General features: G+C 56.6%; 1 protein-coding gene across 2 annotated transcripts in view; it reads left to right on the forward strand.

Moving 5' to 3' along the window:
* UNC5A (unc-5 netrin receptor A) overlaps positions 1–21,792 on the forward strand; it is a 64,869-nt gene that overhangs the window by 34,760 nt on the left and 8,317 nt on the right. Inside the window, exons 2-6 of one of the 2 annotated variants that reach the window (XM_070465148.1) lie at positions 14,371–14,592; positions 20,047–20,190; positions 20,426–20,529; positions 20,706–20,886; positions 21,539–21,706. In XM_070465148.1, the coding sequence (XP_070321249.1) occupies positions 14,371–14,592; positions 20,047–20,190; positions 20,426–20,529; positions 20,706–20,886; positions 21,539–21,706 (819 nt within the window). The remainder of the gene's footprint in view (positions 1–14,370; positions 14,593–20,046; positions 20,191–20,425; positions 20,530–20,705; positions 20,887–21,538; positions 21,707–21,792) is intronic. The other variant, XM_020874022.2, reaches the window with a different exon arrangement.

Consider the following 21,792-nt stretch of genomic DNA (forward strand, 5'->3'; position numbering starts at 1 on the left):
CATTTTAAAACAGGAAATTTCACATAAAAATGATTTCTAGCTTCTCTTGAAAGGAAAAAAAAAAACTCCACCTGGCTGGTCTGCCACGTGGCAGTGGTTGGCTGAGCTGAGCTGGCCCCTGGGATGGGCATTTTCACTTTTCACTTCTCCTGGGCTTCATCAGCCCCTTGAAGCACTGAGTTCGCCACCCCTGATGCCGTCCCATTCCTTCTGGGGCCCAGAGAGGGCAATTACTTACCCAGTGCCACACAGCCAGGTAACGGCAGAGTGGGGACTGGCCTTGCTCCCGCCCTCAGAGAACCCATGCCCTGGGCACTTCGCTGGTAGATACACTCCTGAGCTTGCAAGTGACAAGGGAGATAGGTTGTGGGTTGGTGCCAGAGTTGAGGCTGCTACACTGGGTGTGTGTGGGAAATATGGGGGTGTTTGGGGAACCCACCTTTACCCTGTGATCACAGGGAGCTGTTGCAGGGGTTCAAAGGACAGGATTAGATTTTCCTTCTAGAAATAGCTGCTGTGTTGGCATCGTTGACAAAGCCAGGAGATGGTCACCTAAAGACAGGTTTCAGGGGCTGGGGGTGGGAGTAGCCCCAAAGTGCAGGAAAGGAGGGAGTGGGAAGGAGAGAGGTTGGGGGAAGCTAGAATGGGAGACTGTGAGGGCACAAGAAGGCCCGGCAGCCCCACTGTGTCCCTGCCAGCTGAGCACAGTCTCTGGGAGCAGGTTCGGGGGACCACCAAAGCCAGCTTGGGACATGCCCAGTGTGAGGTCGAGGGGGCATCCGGCGGCAGGGGAGATGTCAGCATGCAGCTCAGCTGTGGGGGGAGTGAGGGGCCCTGTTGGAGAGCAGGAGGTAGTGGGGGTGGGGAGCTATGGAAAAAGGAGGGCCCCAGGAGAGGGCAGAGCACAGCCAAGCGGCTGCATGGACAAGGGACGAAGGAGGAGCTGGGCTTGCGTCCACCTACCACCCCTGCCAGTAGGAGCCGGATCTGGTACGGGTTTTCAGGTCCCTGCTGAGAATGGGGTCACAGGATGGCCTGGCCACGGGGTCACCATCCTAGTGAGGGCATCAGCCACCTGGCCGGATGTGGGCTGGGGGACAGTGGGCAGTGGGCAGTGGGCAGGACTTCCCGGGCGGGGCTGTGGCTACTGGATGCTCCACAGGGCAAGGGCAGGGGTCTGACTTGGGCACTGCTGTGTGGCTCGTGTCCGATGCACTTGCCGAATCTGTGTGACCTGGCTCAGGGCGCGGGGCACTGTGCGGGAATCCATCACTCAGCATGTACTTCCCTGTCCCCTGCCTCAGTTTTCTCGCCTGGAGATTAGAGCTTTAAAATAGTTTGGCTCCTAGAATTGTCATGAGGATTAAATAAGAAAATCCATGTGAAGTTCACCACTGCTGCTATGGTATGACCGGGTAAGGTGTGTGTGACAGTGAACGTGTGTGCACGTGTGCGTGTGTGTGTAAGACCCTGCGTGTGTGTGCTGGTGCTGGCTGTGGTTGTGGGTGGTGTGTCCCACCAGCCTAGGGCAGACCACCGGGTGGCGCCCCGTCTCATCTCTGGGCTCCGTCTGGGGGGTGCACTGTCCCACCCTGTGCACCCTGATCTGAGCCCTGGATGCCCTGCTAGCCCCCGCTCAGGCGGGGCTCACATTAAACCAGTGAGATATGAAACCCCACCATATCCAGGGCAGGGTCTTTAATTAAATTAATTGCCAGCAACATTGTAAAAATGCTGATAGGGTCATAAACAGAGCCCCGGCGATGCTGTTCATCATCTCCTCGGACAAGAGGGGGCCATTCCTAGGCTGGGGGCAGAGGTGGCAATGTCCCGCTGAGCAACTGGGGAGCTCAGATGGGCAGGCCAGCCACAGGAGAGGGAAAGGGGAGCAGGGGGCACAGTTTGTCTTAAGGGTGCACACAGTCACACCCTCCTTACTCACCTCATGTGTTTCCCTGGTGAAGGACACGGATGGAGGTTGGGTGCCTAGGGAGTTGGCAGGGGCTGCAGGAAGAGGGGAGCACCTTCCAGCCTCCTGGCCAGTTGGAATTACTCTTGATCCAACCTGAGAATCTGGCCCAGCCCGGCCGCTAATGGCTGTGTGACCTTGAGCAAGTTCTTGCCCTATCTGAGCCCCAGTTTTCTCACTAGGAAGACAGGCAGACCCTCTCCCCTCCTGCCTGCCTCCCTCACGTCCCCAGTGCCCTCCTGGCCTCCATCCCATGGCCTCCCACCTCGCAGGAAACACTTGCCAGGGAGCCTTTTATGTCTCTTCCAGCTGAAGCTGCAACAGGCCCTGACAGGGCTCAGATGACGATCTCCCGCCGCCAAGCACTGGTGAGGGGCTGGGCCTGCACTCACCTGCCCACCTCTGCCAGGTGAAAGAGGAGGCCTGCCTCGCACACACACCCCGCCATGACCACCATCGCCAGAAACACACCCACAGCCACACCCACAGCCACACACACACACACACACACACACACACACACACACACACACGGCACTGGCAGAAGATTCCAAAGCAGGGAAAAGCCTTCCTTCCCTGGTTCTCTCTGGGCTGTGCGACCACATAATTACCCTGGATTCCATTCTATTTAATTGCAGCTTATTAAATTCTAACCAGCCAATTATCAGCCACAATTACAGCTTAATTCAGGGACACAATAGCTATTTTATCGTTTGTTAATCAAATGCTTATTTAGGCCTCAGCTTTATTAACTATTTCTCTGGTCCAAAGCAAGACCCTGAGGCCAGAAGGGGCCCTGGGAGGGGCTCCCTGGAGGTCTATCCCCCCTTCAAGCACTCTTTCCCCCGGGACCTGGTAGTTTCTAAGTCCCCTTCACTGGTGGGTTTAGGGGCTCTTAGCAGTGCTCTGGACCAAAGTTGGAAGACAGAGTTGGTTCATTCGTGCATTCAGCATGTGTTTATCAAACACCACCTGTGTGCCAGGCCTGGGACTATCGCCATGAGCAAGACAAGTGTGGTCTCCATTGTCACAACAGCTTTCAGGGGCAGGAAACCTAGACAAAAAGCAGCAAACAAGTGCACTACTTCAGATAGCAGTGGGTGCTCTGAGGAAAGTAGACTGGGGAAGGGGCGAGGGGCTGGTTTAGAGGACCTACCTGAGGGCCTTCGCTGGCGATCCAGTGGTTAATACTCCATGCTTCCACTACAGGAGGTGAGGGTTCGATCCCTGATCAGGGAACTAAGATTCTTCAAGCTGCATGGTGCAGCCAAAAATAAAAAAGGGCCTACCACAGACATGAAATTAAAAGATTCTTGCTCCTTGGAAGGAAAGCTGTGACAAACCTAGACAGCATATTTAAAAGCAGAAACATCACTTTGCTGACAAAGGTCTGTCTAGTCAAAGCTCTGTTTTTTCCAGTAGTCATGTTCGGATGTGAGAGTTGGACCATAAAGAAGGCTGAATGCCAAAGGAATTGATGCTTTTGAGTTGTGGTGCTGGAGAAGACTCTTGAGAGTCCCTCGGACTGCAAGGAGATCAAACCAGTGAATCCTAAAAGAAATCAACCCTGAATATTCATTGGAAGGACTGATGCTAAAGCTGAAACTCCAATACTTTGGCCACCTGATGCAAAGAGCCGACTCATTGGAAAAGACCCAGATGCTGGGAAAGATTGAAGGCAGGAGGAGAAGGGGATGGCAGAGGATGAAATAGTTGGATAGCATCACCAACTCAATGGACATCAGTTTCAGTAAATTCTGGGAGTTGGTGATGGACAGGGAAGCCTGGTGTGCTGCAGTCCATGGGGTTGCAAAGAGTCAGACGCGACTGAATGACTGAAGAACAACCACCTCAGATGTAGCAGTCAAGGATGGCCTCCTAGAGGAAGTAAAGTTGAAGATGAGACTCGAGGGCTTAGAGGAGGGCCCTGTGGCAGAGCAGCGGGCAGCATGTTGCAGGCAGAGGAAGGAGCTACGCAAAGGCCCTGCGGAGGAGTGAGCTTGGAGGGTTTAGGAAGCAGAGAAGGGTCAGTGCGTAAACCAACTGAGCAAGGGGTGGTGTGATGGGGGGCCAGGTCTGGCTCCAGGAAAGGCCCGTAACTCCTTCCCTAGGCCTGGCCTGGGCCAGTGGGTGTGGAGAGCAGGCCCTTCTTCTGTGGCTCTGTGACCTTAGACAAGTCTTGAGCTTCATGCTCCTTGTCTATGAAACAAGGAGGGGCTGGAAGGCACCTGAGGGCAGCCGCCAGAGGTTCAAGCCTGGTCTGCGACAGCTGGTGGGCAGAGTGATCCAGTCACTCACCCCACACGGTGTGACTGTCCTCTGAGCCATTGAGTTGGCATCGTGCCCAGCCCCAACTGCCTTGTTCTTTGCAGTTCAGCCCGTCTGCCTGTCCTCCCCATGACGCCCGTGTCTGTCCTTGTGACCAGGCCCCTGGAGCCCGCTGGGGAGCTGGGTGACTTTCCTCCGATCTTGGCAAGGTGGCTGCTGTCTCTGTGACACTTTCACACACACGTTACCATGGAAACCACAGTGCCACTCACACATGTGTGAGAGCAAGGGTTAGGGGATCAGCCCTTCCTTCCGAGGGACTCGGCGAGGGGCTGTCACTCCGGTCTGCCACCTCTGGCATGCTCCCTGACAAGAGGGCCTGCAGTCATCCATCCCCTCATTCACTGACCGCACGCCAGGGCAGAAGAGCCTGAGCTCAGGACCGCCCCTGCCGTCCGGGGAGTCCTGTGATGTTTGGAGCCACAGCCAGGGAGACAGAAGATTGAAGGACAGACCACAGGGCCGAGAAGGGAAAGAAGAGCAGCACTGGGGCATGTCCGGAGGCCCCAGGGGTGGTTTTCCTGACCCACCTCGTCCTGGGGCCGGGTCAGCACTATTTGCCCCAAATGAGGAAACTGAGGCTCAAGAAGCAGGGGGCGGCACAGGGGTCTGCAGCAGGCAATGAGCCCCAGAAGCAGCTGGTGGACAGAGCGAGGTTTTTACATGTTGGATTTAGAAAAATACCGAGGCACACCCCACCCCCAGCTTGCTGTGGCCTTATGGCACCCCATTGTCACCTCCAGGCAGGTCCATGGCTCTGAGTTGCCACCTGGAAACTCAGAGTCCTTCATGTAGCCCCCAGATCTGTCTCCTCGTGGCCTCCCACCCACCACACCTCCACCCACCGCTGTGTGTGTTTCTCCGACAGCAAATGTGAACTTCACCCCTGCTTATCAGAGCCTCTGAGTGAAGCTCCCTCATCATAAAATTGCCCACATTTAAAAAATAGTAACTCGCGAGGGAGTCTCTGGCTGCAGGGGTGCAGATGGGCAGGAGAGCACAAATCCCTGTTCCTGTGTGTGTCTGCACCCCCTCTGCATGCTCCCCACCACTGTGGCCATGGCTCCCGCCCTTCTGTCTCCTCTGGACCCTGAACAACAGCTTCTCCGCTGTCCCCTGGTCCACCTCCCCACAGTCCAACACAGGGGGGTTCTAGAATTGACTGTTTGGAAAGTAAGCAGAGCTAGCTTCCAGACAAAGCTGGGTGTGTGTCCCCCTCTTTCAACCCTCCTTTCTGGGCTCTAGTCCCTGTCAAGGGAATCATATTTAACATTCATTCAACAAGCACTCACTGGACACTCGCTGTGTGTCAGTCCGTGGCCAGGCTCTGGGGGATGCTTAAGGGTTGGGGGGATGTCACTATTCAGTCCCTGCCCTCAAGGCACCTACATTCTGAGTGGGGAGACAGATTCATAAATGGCGACCACAAGGTGTGGAAGGTACCCAGGTGAGTTAGGGCCAGGGCCTGTGGGAGCCTGGGAGAGGTGCAGCCAGCTCTCAGGTCAGGGAAGGCTTCCTGGAGAAGCGGGTATTTGAGCAGGCCTAGAAGGACAAATAGAAGTCACCCAGGCAGAGAGCAGATAGGGACTGGACCAAAGCAATGAAAGGATCCTCACTCCAACTGGCTTCAGGCAAAGAAAGGAATCCAGGCGTAGCTCTGCCTTCCGGCTTCTTGAGACCCCAGGCTTCCCACGGAGTCAGGAGTCGATCTCTTTTCTTCCTTGTTTGCCTCCATTCTCCGAGCCTCTCCTTCAGGCCCATGGACAGCCTCCCATTCCCTTGGCCTCCTATGGCCTGCACTGGTCCAGGCAGAGATGTTCTCTCTTCCCAGCAGCCCACACCAAATCCCAAAGTCCCATCTTTTGGGGTGACCTGCCCATCTGGGCACCAGTTGGTGCCACCTACCTACCTCTGGGACCAGAGGTGATGTCAGCCCACCTGGACTGAATGGCCAGATGGATGGAGTTGGGGGAGGGGCCAGGCATTCCCTGCAGAAAATCAGACACTGTCAGCCGGACAACGGAGGGAGACAAGGCCCTGGCCAGGATATGCACCTGCATTGGGAAGATCCCCTGGAGAAGGGAATGGCTCCCCACTCCAATATTCTTGCCTGGAGAATTCCATGGACAGAGGAGCCTGGCAGTCTACAGTCCATGCTTTTTCAAAGAGTCAGACATGACTGAGCAACAAACACTTTGCAACTGCAAAGGGTCAAGATGCCAACCTACACACTTGAAGGGAGGCCCTGGGGGCGAGGCCAGGTAGAGCCTCGAATGCCAGGCAAAGTGTGTGGCGCACCGTCCTGTGAACTCTCCTCGCCCCACCCAGGCCTGCGGAGCAGGACACCCAGGCCCCAAGCGAACCTACCAAATGCATGTCTCCAGGCTGGAGAGACTGGGAGCGCAGCACCCAGGGGTGGGGGTGCAGTGCTGGATGGACAGCCAGGAGGAGAAACAGAGAGGCTGGAGGCCCCTAGCCCCCTCTCCTTCCTCCCCCCATCTTCACACCCAGGACATTTCTCGGGGAAGTGGCAAAAGCAGGGGCTTGCCGCCCTTCCCCCTCACCATTGACACAGGCCTGGCTGTTGGGAGGTTAAACAGGAGCAAGTTGTGGACCAGGACTGAGCCATCCACAGCTCCCAGCTGAGTGAGGCCAGGTGACACCCTGCCCCCAGCCCTCCCACCCTGCTCCATGGGACTGAGTCCTCGCTCAGTAAATACGAGTTCATTAATAGCTTGATTAATCACACCTCACATTTTCGTGGTGCTTTTAAAAATAAAGCACTTGAAAGCACTTTCACACCCACCCTGGGCCTCAGAGTTACACGAGTACGTCTTATCATCCCAGGCTGCTGGTGAGAAAAGGGAGGCTCAGCATCAGAGCAGCAGGATGTTGGGGTGTGGGGGGGGGCAGGTTGGAGTGCAGAACCCTCTCCCTAACCACATCTCTGCCTGTGGGCCACTTGAGTTCTCTCTGGGTCTCCCCGCAGGACAAGAGTGAAGGGGGCCGTCCTTAGGCAAATCTGAAGTTCAAGGGGGAAAAAGGAGGCAGTCATTCAGTCACTCAACAAACACTCCAGAAATAAAGGATTCTGTAAGTTGCTGAGCGTTCTGAAGCGGGTAATTATTTTTGTTCAATCTCTTCAGTCACATCTGACTCTGCAACCCCATGGACTACAGCATGCAAGGCTCCTCTGTCCTTCGCTATCTCCGAGTTTGCTCAAGTTCATGTCCATTGAGTCAGTTCAGTCACTCAGTTGTATCTGACTTTTTGCAACCCCATGGACTGCAGCACACCAGGCTTCCCTGTCCATCACCAACACCTGGAGCTTGCTCAAACTCATGTCCATTGAGTCAGTGATGCCACCCAACCATTTCATCCTCTGTCGTCCTCTTCTCCTCCTGCCCTCAATCTTTCCCAGCATCAGGGTCTTTTTCAATGAGTCAGCTCTTCGCATCAGGTGGCCAAAGTATTGGAGTTTCAGCTTCAGCATCTGTCCTTCCAATGAATATTCAGGGTTGATTTCTTTTGGGATTCACTGGTTTGATCTCCTTGCAGTCCAAGGGACTCTCAAGAGTCTTCTCCAGAACCACAGTTCAAAAGCGTCAATTCCTTGGCACTCAGCCTTCTTTATGCTCCAACTCTCACATTCGTATGTGACTACTGAAAGACCATAGCTTTGACTAGATGGCTCTTTGTTGGCAAAATGTTGTCTCTTCTTATTAATACGCTATCTAGGTTTGTCACAGCTTTCCTTCCAAGGAGCAAGCATCTTTTAATTTCATGGTTGCAGTCACCATCCCCAGTGATTTTGGAGCCCAAGAAAATAAAGTCTATCAGAGTTTCCATTGTTTCCCCATCTATCTGTCATAAAGTGATGGGGCCAGATGCAATGATCTTAGTTTTTTGAATATTGAGTTTCAAGCCACCTTTTTCACTCTCCTCTTTCACCCTCATCAAGAGATTAGTTCCTCTTCGCTTTCTGCCATTAGGTGGTGTGATCTACATATCTGAGGTTATTGATATTTCTCCCAGCAATCTTGATTTCAGCTTGTGATTCATACAGCCTGGCATTTTGCATGATGTACCATGCATGAACTCTGCATGTAAGTTAAATAAGCAGGGTGACAATACACAGCCTTGTTATACTCCTTTCCCAATTTGGAACCAGTCCATTGTTCCATGCCCAGTTCTAACAGTTACTTCTTGACCTGCATACAGGTTTCTTGGGAGACAGGTAAGGTGGTCTGTTTCAGACTTTTCCACAGTTTGTTGTGATTCACACAGTCAAAGGCTCTAGCATAGTCAATGAAGCAGAAATAGATGTTTTTCTGGAATTTCCATCCTTTCTCTATGATCCAATGAATGTTGACAATTTGATCTCTGGCTCCTCTGCCTTTTCTAAGTCCAGCTTATTGAAGGATTTTGAGCATAACCTTGTTAGTATGTGAAATGAGCACAACTGTGTGGTAGTGTGAACAGTTTTGGGATTGCCCTTTGGGATTGTCACGAAAACTGACCTTTCTCAGTCCTGTGGCCACTGCTGAGTTTTCCAAATTTACTGACATATGTAGTGCAGCACTTTAGCAGCAGCATCTTTTAGGATTTTAAGTAGCTCAATTGGAGTTCCGTCAGCTCCACTAGCTTTATTCATAGTGATCCTTCCTAAGGCCTACTTGACTTCACACTCCAGGCTGTCTGGCTCTGGGTGAATGACCACACCATCATGGTTATACGGGGTCTTTAAGACTTTTTCTGATATAGTCCTTCTGTGTATTCTTGTCACCTCTTGTTAATCTCTTCTGCTTTTTTTAGGTCTTCACTGTTTTTGTCCTTTATCATGCCCATCTTTGCATGAAATGTTCCCTTGATATCTCCAATTTTCTTAAAGAGATCTCGTCTTTCCCATTCTATTGTTTTTCTCTATTTCTTTGCATTGTTCATGGGACAGGCCTTCTTATCTCTCCCTGCTATTCTCTGGAACTCTGCATTCTGACGGGTGTATCTTTCCCTTTCTCCCTTGCCTTTCACTTCTCTTCTTTCCTCACCTATTTATAAAGCTTCCTGAGACACCACTTTGCCTGCTTGTATGTTGTTTTCTTTGGGATGTTTTTGGCCACTGCCTCCTATACAATGTTAAGAGAACCCATTGGTCATAACAAACACTCTTTTCCAATAACCCAAGAGATAACTCTACACATGGACATCACCAGATGGTCAGTACCAAAATCAGACTGGCTATGTTCTTTGCAGCCAAAGATGGAGAAATTCTATGCCGTCAGCAAAAACAAGACCTGGAGCTGACTGTGGCTCAGATCATGAGCTCCTTTTTGTAAAATTCAGACTTAAATTAAAGAAAGTAGAGATATCCACTAGGCCATTCAGGTACAACTTAAATCAGATCCCTTACGATTATACAGTGGAGGTGGTGAATAGATTAACGGGATTAGATCTGGTAGACAGAGTGCCTGAAGAACTATGGATGGAGGTTTGTAACACTGCACAGGAGGCAGTGATCAGGACAATCCCAAAGAAGCAGGTTATAGGGGTGCTAATTCAGAAAGTGTGGGTGTAAGGGCTCCGAGGCAGTTCCTCTGTGAAGGTCTGAACAGAGCCCAGAGTGCCCGGGCCAGGAGGAGAAGGAGACAGCAGAAGCTGTCAGGCAGGACGCAGCTGGGCTTGTGTGAGGACCGGGAGCCGGGCAGCATGGCCAGAGCAGAGGGAGCGTAGGGAAGACTAGTAGGAGGGAGTCAGAGAGGGGACAGGCGTGTGTCCCTGGAGTTTGTTGGGAGGGCAGTGGGAAGCCTCTGGGGTGCCGTGTGCAGGGCAATGCAGAGATCTCCCTCATGAGGAATGTGTGGAGGGAGGCAGGATGGCTGGAGAGGGTTGGATGGGGGGCCTTCAGTGGAATGGGCCATAGTGGGCTGGCCCTGTGAGGTCCATCTGGGAACTCCCCCACCCAGACATCAAGCCTCAGCTAACAAGCCACTTCCTCCAGGATGCCTTCTTGGCTCCATACTCTTCATCGACTTGCTCCTGTGCCCACACTGTCCCCTGAGCCTTACTCCAGGGTATGTACCACATTCAGGACTGGGCATGCTGCCGCCTCCACTGGACCCTGAATTTGCTCAGGCAGGAGCCCAGGTCTTGCCTGGGCCAATGACTGGTAGCCCTCTTGAGATGCGTGGAGGCCAGCCAGCCAGCCCCAGGGCTCACTGGAAGCGGGGTTCCCACTTCAAGGCCTGAGCATTAGTAAAGCCCCATCTGCAGTTCTCAGTGATCAAGAACCCATCAGGGATCCACTAGTAAGTGAAATACGTCTTCCAACTGAACTCTGAGAGGGTGGTTGGGGAAGCAGGAGAGGCCTGGCCAGGGTGTGGTGGGCGGAGCTTCTGAAGAGCTCGGGGGTGATGCTGGCGGGCTCTGACCCTGCTGTGGTCCCACAGCCCCAGCATCCGAGTTGGGAAAGCCTTCCTCCCATGCTCATCACCTCACAGTCAGAAGGGAGCAGGAGTGGGTACCCAAATCCTTGTCCCCACGCGCCCTCCCCGGCACTCGGCAGCCTGAGCTGGATGGCAGGAGCCAGAGAAGGACAGGCTGGGAGTGGGGACAGAGGCGTCAGCAACACGCCTGCTTCTCCTGTGATAACAGCTTCAGCTCCAGTGAGGATGGGTCCTAGAGGCGAAGCGGGGAAATCGGCCAGGTGGGGGAGTCCTCTTTCAGAAGCAGTGAATAGAATTGGCCCTGAGGAAAAGGTAGGGCCTTTTCCTCTGCCATCAGAGGAGGAAGGCTGCAGTAGGGGGTGGAGTCGTGCCTTTTTTTGTTTGTTTATTTTTTAACACCAAAACATACATTTTGTATTGGGGAATAGCGGGTTAACAATGTTGTAATGGTTTCAGGTGAATGGTGAAGGGACTCAGCCACACATATACATGTACCCATTCTCCCCCAAATTCTGCTCCCATCCAGGCTGGCACATGAAGTCATGCCCTTTTGAAGGCATCATATAGCGTATGACCCTGAGCAAATACAGGGTTTCATGTTAAAGGCAAAGATCACTCATGTTGGTGGCCTACAATGTGGAGAGGGAGAGACCCCAGGCTCTTACTGGGCTTTAGTCCAGGAGAGAGACCCAACTGGGACAGTGAGCAGGGAAGGCGGATCACAAGTGCTGACCACAAGGGTGGAGGTCACGTAGTGTGCTCTGGGGCCAGACAGAGGGGAAACTGGCTCTGACCACCCAGGAAGCTTCTAGCAGCCCCAAGAGGGGCTGAATTTACCCCCACCCATTGCCTTACAGTGTCCTTGCCAGAGGGCATAATGCAGCCTAGAGGGGGCCCCTGGGTCCACCCAATAAATGCCCCACCGGGGGGTGGGGAGGGGAGACCGTGCCCATGTGGCGTGGCGGAGGCCCGGGAGAAGTGAGCTATGTCCCTTATTGGTCACAGTACATTTATTTTTCATTAGCAGTTAAATGCAGACATGAGGGATTGTGCCGGGTTCAGCGGGCGGCTGACGTGAGCAGTGCTTGGCGCAGTGATCGATAGGGAAGCTGGGGGGCCACGCGCCTTCTCTGTGCCCATGCCCCCAGCTAGGACCCCTGCCCACCCAGCCCTGAGCCAGTAGGCAGACCTGGGCCATCACATCAAGCCTGAGCAAGGTGGGGCATGGGCAGGCACAGAAGCTGCTGCTCAGGTTTCTTCTGGAGCCTGTGATGCCTGCCCCCACCTCCATGGGCTCTGCTCTGTGCAGCCCTGGGGTCTGCAGAGATGCCATGGCTTCCCCAGGAGGCATCTAGAGAGGCACCCCTCCTTGGGGGTCCCGCCTGCTGTTCACCCTCCAGACCTTGGGAAACCCGAGCGCAACTCAGCCTCGCTCTGGCTGAGCCCGCTGCCTGGGTCAGGGCTGCTGAGTGACAAGTGAATGTCACATCAAAGTGTCAGCATGCGGCCCCCCAGAGCCCAGGGCTGAAGCTGGGGGACAGGGTAAGTGGCTTCTCCCTCAGGCCTCAGACTCCACATCTGTAAGGTATCTGGAGGGCTCCTCCCATTTGCCAGCATCCCCCACCTTCCTCACCCTAAAAAACACCTGCAGACTGGCCAAGCCCCATGGAGGTTGTTCAGGAGGGGTTGGGGTGGGACCAGGGGAGCTTGTCTTACCCACTGCAAGTGTGGTTCCAGGCATCTTAGCCTTCATTCCAGTGTAGCACGAAGTGCACGGAGGCGTGGGGACAGGCTGGGGATAGAGGTGGATGAGCCCACTGCTGCAGACACTGGGGGCAAGCTCTGTGCCTCAGTTTCCTCACCAGCCCTCATCCCTGAAGAGCTTGCTGGGAGGGAGCTGGAGCCCTTTGGCACTGTCGTGTAAAAGCTCTGGATGCGGATAGCAACTGACATTGGCCGCGCACTGTGCCTTTGTCCCTTCCCCTCACAAGAGCCCAAAGAATTGGGTACCATTCCCCACTTGGCTGGTGGCTCAAATGGTAAACAGTCAGCCTGCAGTGCAGGAGAGCCAGGTTCAATCCCTGGGTCAGGAAGATCCCCTAGAGGAAGGCATGGCAACCCACTCCAGTGTTCTTGCCTGGAGAATCCCATGGACAAAGGAGTCTGGTGGGATATAGTCCATGGGGTTGCAGTCGGACATGACTGAGTGACTTAACACGCACACACACACACACACACTTTGCAGGCAGAGAAACAGCCTGGGGTTGGGGGGAGTGGGGGTTACCTGAAGTCACAGCAGGTTTCTCAGCCTCTGCAGACTTTCCCAGCTCACTCCCTTGGCGCCTACAGACCAGGTACAGATCCCCTCCCCAAAATCACAGTCTTGAGGGGAGGGGACTCCCTCCTTGGAAAGAGAGGGTCCTGTGCCAGCAAGAGAGAAAGAGCAGTGTAGATGCCCCCTGGGCGCAAAGAGCCAGGCCTCCTATTAGAAGCCCTCCATGGGTTTTGGGCTGCGGGTAAGGAGGGTAGTGGAACTGGGAAGCCGCTGCGGGAGACACCTCCAGACCTGCAGTGGGCAGTCAGGACCTCCACAGAAGGGGTAACTCACCCAAGTCACCCTAGCAGGGTCTCTGAAGTCCAAGCATTTCCTTCCATATGCCCAGAGGCCCCTGTTGGTCAGGAGTGTGTGTTGGGGGAAGTGACTGCAGCCCCAAGAGAGGCCTGGCTGTCAGGGGGCCTGTCTGGTGGGTGTGGAGGCTGAGGCTACTCTACCTCCGACCCCTCCCCACCCTCCCCGGGTCCTGTTGGGGGAGCAGACAGCTGAGGGTTTTACTTCCACCAAAGCCTCAGAGCCAATTACCTGTGTAATTAGCAACAAATGACTTGTGGGATAGCTGTGGTTTTCAGTTAAAATTAGAAGGAAACCCATGTTCGGTTCTCCTTAAATAGTGAGACTTTAGGCTCAGGCTCCCAGATACCCCTTCCTGGCTCCCACCCTGCCTGAGACCCTCCCACCCAGCAGCCCAGGCTCACCCCAGCTCGCCCCTCCCCCCTACAGGGGCCTCACCTGTAGCCCTGCCACCAGCACCCCTCACATCCGAACCTGCCACAGCCTCCCTCCACTTCATTCACATGCTATTTTCTCAGCTCCTACAAAGTGCAGGGGCCAGAATGGGGAGCAAGCCAGAAGCAGCCCCCTCCCCCAGGCAGCCCGGCACCAGAGGAAGCGACTCCTGACCCCTAACCCCTGGCTGCCGGGGCCCTCTGCCTCCTCCAGCTCTCCGCTGGCACCTCCCCAGATCCCTGACCTACCAGGGGAGTAACGAGCCCTGACAATCGCCACATGCTGGCACTTGCGCCTTTGTCTCGTTTCAGGTCTCCACAGGTCTTCATAAGGCGGGGGGCGGGGGGCGGGGAGGTGGGGAGGGCTGCTGAGGGTTGGGGAGGGGCCCACTTGGGCAGCCCAGGCCACTGGACCGGAAGCGGCAGAGCCTGGCCCCTCAGGTGTCTCCCCACGGCCTGGCCCTGGCCCTGGCCCTGGCCCCTGAGCAGGCAGGTGGCCCCAGGAGGGCCCCCGAGTCCATCAGCGCGCCCCTCCGGACTCACCGGCCCTGTTTGCTGCTGCCGCAGGTGCCCAGCAGAGTGCCACGGTGGCCAACCCGGTGCCCGGCTCCAACCCAGACCTGCTTCCCCACTTCCTGGTGGAGCCCGAGGACGTGTACATAGTCAAGAACAAGCCGGTGCTGCTGGCGTGCAAGGCTTCGCCCGCCACGCAGATCTTCTTCAAGTGCAACGGGGAGTGGGTGCGCCAGGTGGACCACGTGACCGAGCGCAGCACGGACGGGAGCAGCGGTGAGGCCGGAGGGCGCGGGGGAAGGGGACGCGAGGGGCTGGTCGGGGGCGTCTCGGCCGCCGAGGCAGCGGAGACGCAGAGAGGGCTGCCCACCTGAGAGCAGAGGCCAGGGCGAAACTAATCAGCTCTGTGCGGGCAGGACCGCCCGTGTACACACCAAGGCCGCCTCTGGGAGGCCTACCTCCACCAGACTTCATTGCTTGGTGGGGGAGTGAAAGGGAAGCCTCCCCACCGAAATATCCCAGAGAGCTGTGGATGGTGGGGCAGGTCCTGGCCGCTGCTTCTGAGGGGTTGGTTGCCTGGTGAGCGGTGCAAGCAGAGACAGGTTTGGAAAGAGTGGGTCCCAGACGACGGAAGAGCTCACAGACCTCAATTCCGTGATGGTTTGTTGGTGCACTCACTCCCTAAGCAACCACTCCCCAACCGGAGACACAACCCCGCAGAGAAGGTGGGCGGCACGGCCACCTCTCCATGAGTCCCGGGAGCTGGGGCTGCCCGGGGTGGGCTCTTCAGGGCAGGGACGTGTAACCCTGGCCAGGGCAAGAAGAGGGGAAGGGTGTCCTGGGTGACCCAGGAAAGGATACAGTGCCAGCAAAGGCCTGGAGGCAGATAGATAGGCGTGTCAGGGAGGAGGGGGTGGAGTGGGTGCCGGGGGACTGGGGCCACCCAGGAGCCTCACCCATTCAGCTCTGGAGTGAGGCCACGGTAGTGTGGGATTTCAAGGCTACCGAGTGCCATGACTGGTGCTGTGGGTGACGCTCGGGGCCCGTGTGGAGGTCTGACAGGAGAGACAGACCCAGGAAGTGCCCCTTCTGTGGGCCCCTTCATTTCCCTCCTCCAGCCCTGGGGGTGGGGGCAGAGAGCCATTGTTTGGAAACCTGTGCTGGGAGAACAGGCTGGGTGGAGCTGACAGCAGCCTCTCCTGCTCACTAACTGGACCCCAGTTGAGCTCATTTCCGGCCCCTTTCGCCTTGAAGGGGCTTCCCTGGTGGCTCAGACCATAAAGAATCTGCCTGCAATGCGGGAGACCTGGGTTCGATCTCTGGGTCCGGAAGATCCCCTGGAGAAGGGAACGGCTACCCACTCCAGTATTCTTGCCTGGGGCATTCCATGGACAGGAGCGTGACGGGCTATAGTCTATGGGATTGCAAAGAGTTGGACACGACTGAACGACTTCACTTCACCTTGACACTCCGTGGAGCCCCCCACACAGGCTGAGTCCTCCGGTTAAGCCCACAGCCCCTTCCCACCACGGCTCAGGCAGCCTGAGGCACAGAGCACGTGGACCCTGTGCCAGGTATGGCCACTTGAGTGAAGTCTGAGTCAGAGGGCCAGCAGGGGGCACCCAGAACAACTCACAGTGATGCCAAGAGCAGGCAGGAGACCAAGGCCCAGAGCGGTGGCCCATGCTCCAGGCAGAAGAAACTGGGCGGCCCAGGAAGGAATTCCAGAGTGAGGGCTGCCATCCATCCCCAGTCTTAAAACCACCTGGAATGACCAGCAGGTCAAAGGACAAATGCAGGGCACAGCAGGTTGGCCAGAGGCCCAGGCTTGGGGCAGCAGGAGTAGGGGTGGAAGGGGTGGTCAGCGGACGAGGAACTGCAGCCGCACTGCACTGTGGAGGCAGGGTTGGGCAGAGGGAGGCCAGGGGACAGGGCCCTGCCCTGGTGAACACAGCAGCTTGCACAAGGACGCAGGTGTGAGCAGACAAGCCCTGAGTCTGGGCAGCGTGTGATTTAGTCCTCAGAGCCAGTCTGTCGTGTTACAGATGCTCTGACTCATCCAGGGCTCCAAACAGGTCTTTTGGGCCATAGACGTCACACGCCATCCTACCCTAGCAGGGTCAGCAGGGCTGGTCTTCAGCATGAGCCCTCAGCCAAGTCCTTGAGCCTGCCTTGTCCTGGCCTTACACACACCTGCTACTGGCAGCAGCCTTCTTGCAGTCCTCAGGTGTCAATGGAGCACCTGCCATGTGCCAGGTCTGGGTGAGGTGCTAGGAATTTAGCCCGCAAGGCTCTTGGTGCTGGTGATCCAGTTCTGCTTCCTACCCTCAGGAAGGGGATGGATAGGGTCTGTGGCCCCAGTTTCCTTATCTGTAAAATGGGGATGAGGAGCAGCCCTTGGCAGGTTGCTGGGGGCACCTGTGAGATTTCTCATACCCAGCTGGAGCCCAGCTCCAGGTCTTCCTGCCCCATGCCCAGGGCCCAGCCTCACTTTGCAGCATCAAGAGTCCTCCTGCTGCTGAGGTAGGTCCCCCTGGGAAGGAACAGGGGAGGAAGAGGAAATCACCACAGCCTGTCTCCCTGCAGCCTTGAGGGCCTGTCCTGCAACCTCTTGGGAAGTCTCCAGGCCAGCCCCCAATTGCTCACAGCCTGTCCTTCCAGGCTTCCCATATATACCCCTCCTTGTCTCCTGCCATTGTGAGGTCTGGTATCCACGGCTTGGGCGAGACCCAGGCTCTTGCCTGCAAAGGAGTCACAGTCCAGGCCAGTCCCACAGGCTCTCCTGGCCTTGGTCCCTTCAAGCCAGGCAGAGAGCAGAGCTCACAGAGACACATCCCACCCGTGGCCGCCAGGGTCCCCTCCTGCTCTGAGCCTCCAACCTCAGGCCTCCCATGGCCAGCCCATTTGAATTTTCTTTGATCTTATTGACTTCTTAACCCAAAGTCACTGAGTGCTTTGAGGCAAAGAGATCGGTTTTCCTCACACACAAATGGATGCCCAGGCAGTGGGTGGCACCCATGATACACACAAACCCAAGACCCTGACCCAGGCATCCTGTGGTCAGGCAGGCATGACAGAGGCAGAGGTCAGCCCAAATCTGGAGCCCTGCATGGGGGTAGGGATGGCTGAGTGGACACCCCAGGAGAGAGTATCTGGTCTCCCCTTTGCTTGCCCCCATTCCCCATCTAGGGGACCAGGGGGAAGGGACCAAAGCCTGAAAACCCTTAAACCCAAACCCACTGATGGTGTAAAAGTTGGAAATTTACCAAGTACTGGACTCTGGTCTGGGAGTATTATATTATTTATTGTGTGTTAAACAAACCGACTGATTATGAAAAGCAGTTTGGTAAGAAGGTATCCTATGCACTCGCTTGGCCTCAGAGGCCCCCACTCCCACCCCTCCACCTCCCAGAAACACTCAGCATGCACACACCAGGGCCTCCCCACACACCCGACCTGCTCCTGGACCTGGGCCAGCAGGGACCCCCACCTTCCTGCTGCCCTCCCCCAGGATGGCATCTGCTCCCATTTACCAGGCAGGTGCAGACACAGCCGTGCCCAGAAACTGGTGCTGGGAGCCCGGCTGCTCAGCAACCTGCAGCTGGGAGGGCGCAGCCCCTCACTTCAAGGCCCAGCCGGCTCGGGTCTCCCCCACCCCCAGAGCTTTCATGGCTCAAGGGCGCTGCCTGGATCTAGAGCTCGTGGACAAACTTGGCCCTCATTTGTGGCAGCAAGAAGGAGAGGAGGAGGTGGCAGGACAGAAGAGGGAGGAGACAGGGAGAAAGAAATAGGAGCACTTTAAATTTAGTGCTGTTCTCCGTGAGCTAAGCTGCCTGGGTGGTGCGTGAGCTCCCCCCACCACCCTGGGAGACGGAGCAGTCCTTCCATAGACCTGTCCACCAAGAGAGGAAAAATGCCTGGTTCAGAATGTTCTGCAAGTCTCCTACCACTAACCCCAGAGGCTGAGAGGGAGGACCCTGTCTCTACCCCCAAGTAGGTGCATAGCTCCTTCTCAGATGCTTGACAGATAGCTGGTGCCCAGGGCCCCTCTCCTATACACAGACACTGTGAGGGACCCCTTCTCACCTCTCAGCCCTCACCCCACCCCTAAGGATGTTCACATCCAGTGCCTCAGAGTATGGGGCAGGCGGTGCCCAGAAGGGAGGGATCTCCAGTGACAGCGACCTCAGCCAGAGGTGAGCCCCCCATCTCCTGTGAGAACTCAAGGTGTAAGGGGACAAGGGCAAGTGATGGAAAAATCTGGGGACCTGTGTGGGAGCCGGAGAGACTCACGAGGAGGGGTCTGGGCAGGGGTCAGAGAAAGACATGTTAGAGAAATTAAGACAGAAAACAGCCTCCTGGCTTGCCTGCTCAACTGGGCCGCTGCTCCTCCTGCAAGGCAGCCCTAATTGAATTTCTCTGTTAACAATGGAAGCACCAGCCTCTCTCCCTCTTTCTGATAAGCCAGTGACCCGAGGGAAATTGGGGTCAGGAGGAGGAGGAATTGGAAACAAACAGTCTTTTCTCACTCCTGGGGACACTGGTTTCAGCTAAGGGCCAGAGGGCTGGAGGAGGGCTGGGGTCCCCCCTCCCTTCTGGGTCCTCAGAGGCCTGGACCCTCCCAAGACACCCCACACCTGGTTCTGGGTGTGGCAGATGTGTGGGGGCTGGGTACTGTGTCCACCCTTGAGAAGGGATCCTTCCGTTCTAGTCCATGCAGGATAAAGAAGGTCCCAGACACCCATCACAAGCCAGCTTCCCCTCTGTGGGTTGTGTCTCCCCATCACCAGCGTTTCTCCTGGTATGAGGGGCACCCCTAGCACCCCACCCCCCCACCCCCATGAATCCTGAACACATTCTGGATTCAGACAGCAGGCAGCCCTGGGCACCTCTAGCAAGTCGCTGCCTCTATGAGCCTCTGTTTCCCCATCCACAGAATGGGAGCAAATACCTCCAAGGGAGCAGACTGGAGAAGATAAGCCAGCACGGAAACCCTGTCTAAGCCCCAGGGGTCTATTATCATACTACATAATCACTGTCATTATCTTGTTAATAGCTGTTATTATATCATCACACATCAGGATCTACCTGCTAACCCCAGGAGGCCAGCCAGATAACTACGTGAAAGTGAACATGTTAGTAGTTCAGTGGTGTATTCTTTGCGACCCCATGAATGGTAGCCCACCAGGCTCCTCTGTCCATGGGAGTCTCCAGGCAAGAAAACTGGAGTGGGTAGCCATTTCCTTCTCCAGAGGATCTTCCTGACCCAGGAATTGAACCCAGGTCTCCAGCACTGCATGCAGATCCTTTACCATCTGAGCCACCAGGGAAGCCCTAGATCCTTCGTTACCTTTGGTTTTTACCCACAAAGTCCCCCTGGGCTGGCCTGTCTGCCTCACCCCTTCTGCCTGGGGTCCTTTAGAGGTCAGCCTCCATTGCCCCAGGTTCCTCCGTGACTTTGTCTCTGAAATAGCAGGAAACCCCTTTCCTGACTTTTTTTTGGCTCCAGGGAGATAGGCCTTGGGTGACCAAGTACCCGCTCCTGACTTTCAGGAGATACAGATGGACTGCCCAGGAGCCCCTTCTCCAGGCAGAGGGCTGCCCCCAGTGACGCCCACTCTCCTGCTCAGCGGAGGGAGTGTGTGTGGTGGTGCAGGGACCCCGCAGGGGACTGGGCCCTGAGGACCACACGCAAGACACGGCCCTTGCTCCCCGCCCCGCCCCTCTCAGGACTGCCCTCCATGGAGGTCCGCATCAACGTGTCAAGGCAGCAGGTGGAGAAGGTGTTCGGGCTGGAGGAGTTCTGGTGTCAGTGTGTGGCGTGGAGCTCCTCGGGCACCACCAAGAGTCAGAAGGCCTACATCCGCATTGCCTGTGAGTCTGGGGCAGAGGGGCCCCAGGGTGTCACCTGGGAGGAGGTCCCGTAGAAATCCTCAGGTCCTGCCTTGACGGCTGGAGGGAGTGCTTACGGGTGCCGCCCAGCCACCCACTACGTTCCCCCCGGGCACTGGACGCTTCTTCCTGGCCTGTGCCGTGATCTCTGCAGGACCAGCCAGGCTGACCCAGCGTGAGGCACTCAGCCAGGGGGACGCTTCTGTTCTGCCCCCAGATTTGCGGAAGAACTTTGAGCAGGAGCCCCTGGCCAAGGAGGTGTCGCTGGAACAGGGCATCGTGCTGCCCTGCCGCCCACCGGAGGGCATCCCCCCAGCCGAGGTGAGCAGGGCTGCGGTGCCGCTCCAGGTGGGCAGTGCTCCCAGGTCTCAGCCCCGCCCTGCCCAGCCCTCCAGCCCTCCAGGCTGATCCCCCCCCACCCCCGACCCAGGGGCCACGCTCACTCTGGGCAGGGCCAGCACAGTCAGGCGGTGCAGTGGCATGGTTCCCTCTCCCAGGTGGAGTGGCTCCGGAACGAGGACCTCGTGGACCCATCCATGGACCCCAACGTGTACATCACACGGGAGCATAGCCTGGTGGTGCGACAGGCCCGCCTGGCCGACACGGCCAACTACACCTGCGTGGCCAAGAACATCGTGGCTCGTCGCCGCAGCGCCTCCGCTGCTGTCATCGTCTATGGTGGGCCCCGGTGCTGGCGGGGTGGAAGGGCTCCGGGCATAGGAGAGGCGCTGGGGTGCCTTCGTGGCAACCACATGTGGCTGGCTGTCTGCAGAGCCAGGACCGGGCCGACCAAGCCGTGGCCTGATGGGGAAGGATGGGGGAAGGGCTGGCCATGGCTGTCAAGGAGCCAAGGGGCCTGTCTGGACAGAGGTGTTATTGGTGGCCGGACCATCCCTTGGCTTATCTGTGGTCAGGAGACATGGTGCAGGAGGAGATGAAGGGACAAGATGGAAGTCTAGAAAAATGACAGACCCCAGGGTGGAAGTAGAGTGACCCGGGCACCCCCAGGAGCAGACAGAAGAAGGGGTACGGGAGTCACCCTGTAAAAGGCTGGGGTTTGGGTTGGAGGACCGTGTGGGAGCTGCACCTAGGGCTGGCTGTCCTGAGCGCCTGCAGTGCCCACCGGGAAAGGGACTGTGGAGTGGGCGTTGCCAGGCTCCAGGGGGCAGAAGGGCAGAAGCGTGGCCTCCCCTCCAGGGCTTTTCTCTCAGCCCAGCTGCAGCCTGCCCACTTCTAGCTCACAGCCCCTCTGTCCTCCTGCTCTGGCCCCTGGGCCAGTGTGTCCAAGGAAGCCCCCGCTCCCTGACCCAGTCCTTCTCTGTCCGGCCAGTGAACGGTGGGTGGTCGACGTGGACTGAGTGGTCTGTCTGCAGCGCCAGCTGTGGGCGCGGCTGGCAGAAAAGGAGCCGGAGCTGCACCAACCCGGCGCCTCTCAACGGGGGCGCCTTCTGTGAGGGGCAGAATGTCCAGAAAACAGCCTGCGCCACCCTGTGCCCAGGTACCAGCGGCCGCCACCTCCCGCATCGCTCTTCACCACGCCATCTCCGTGCCCTGGCTCCATCGTGCCCACCAGCCTGCTCCCCA

This window comes from Odocoileus virginianus, chromosome 3, assembly GCF_023699985.2.
Source record: "Odocoileus virginianus isolate 20LAN1187 ecotype Illinois chromosome 3, Ovbor_1.2, whole genome shotgun sequence".
NCBI classification, from domain to species: Eukaryota; Metazoa; Chordata; class Mammalia; order Artiodactyla; family Cervidae; genus Odocoileus; species Odocoileus virginianus.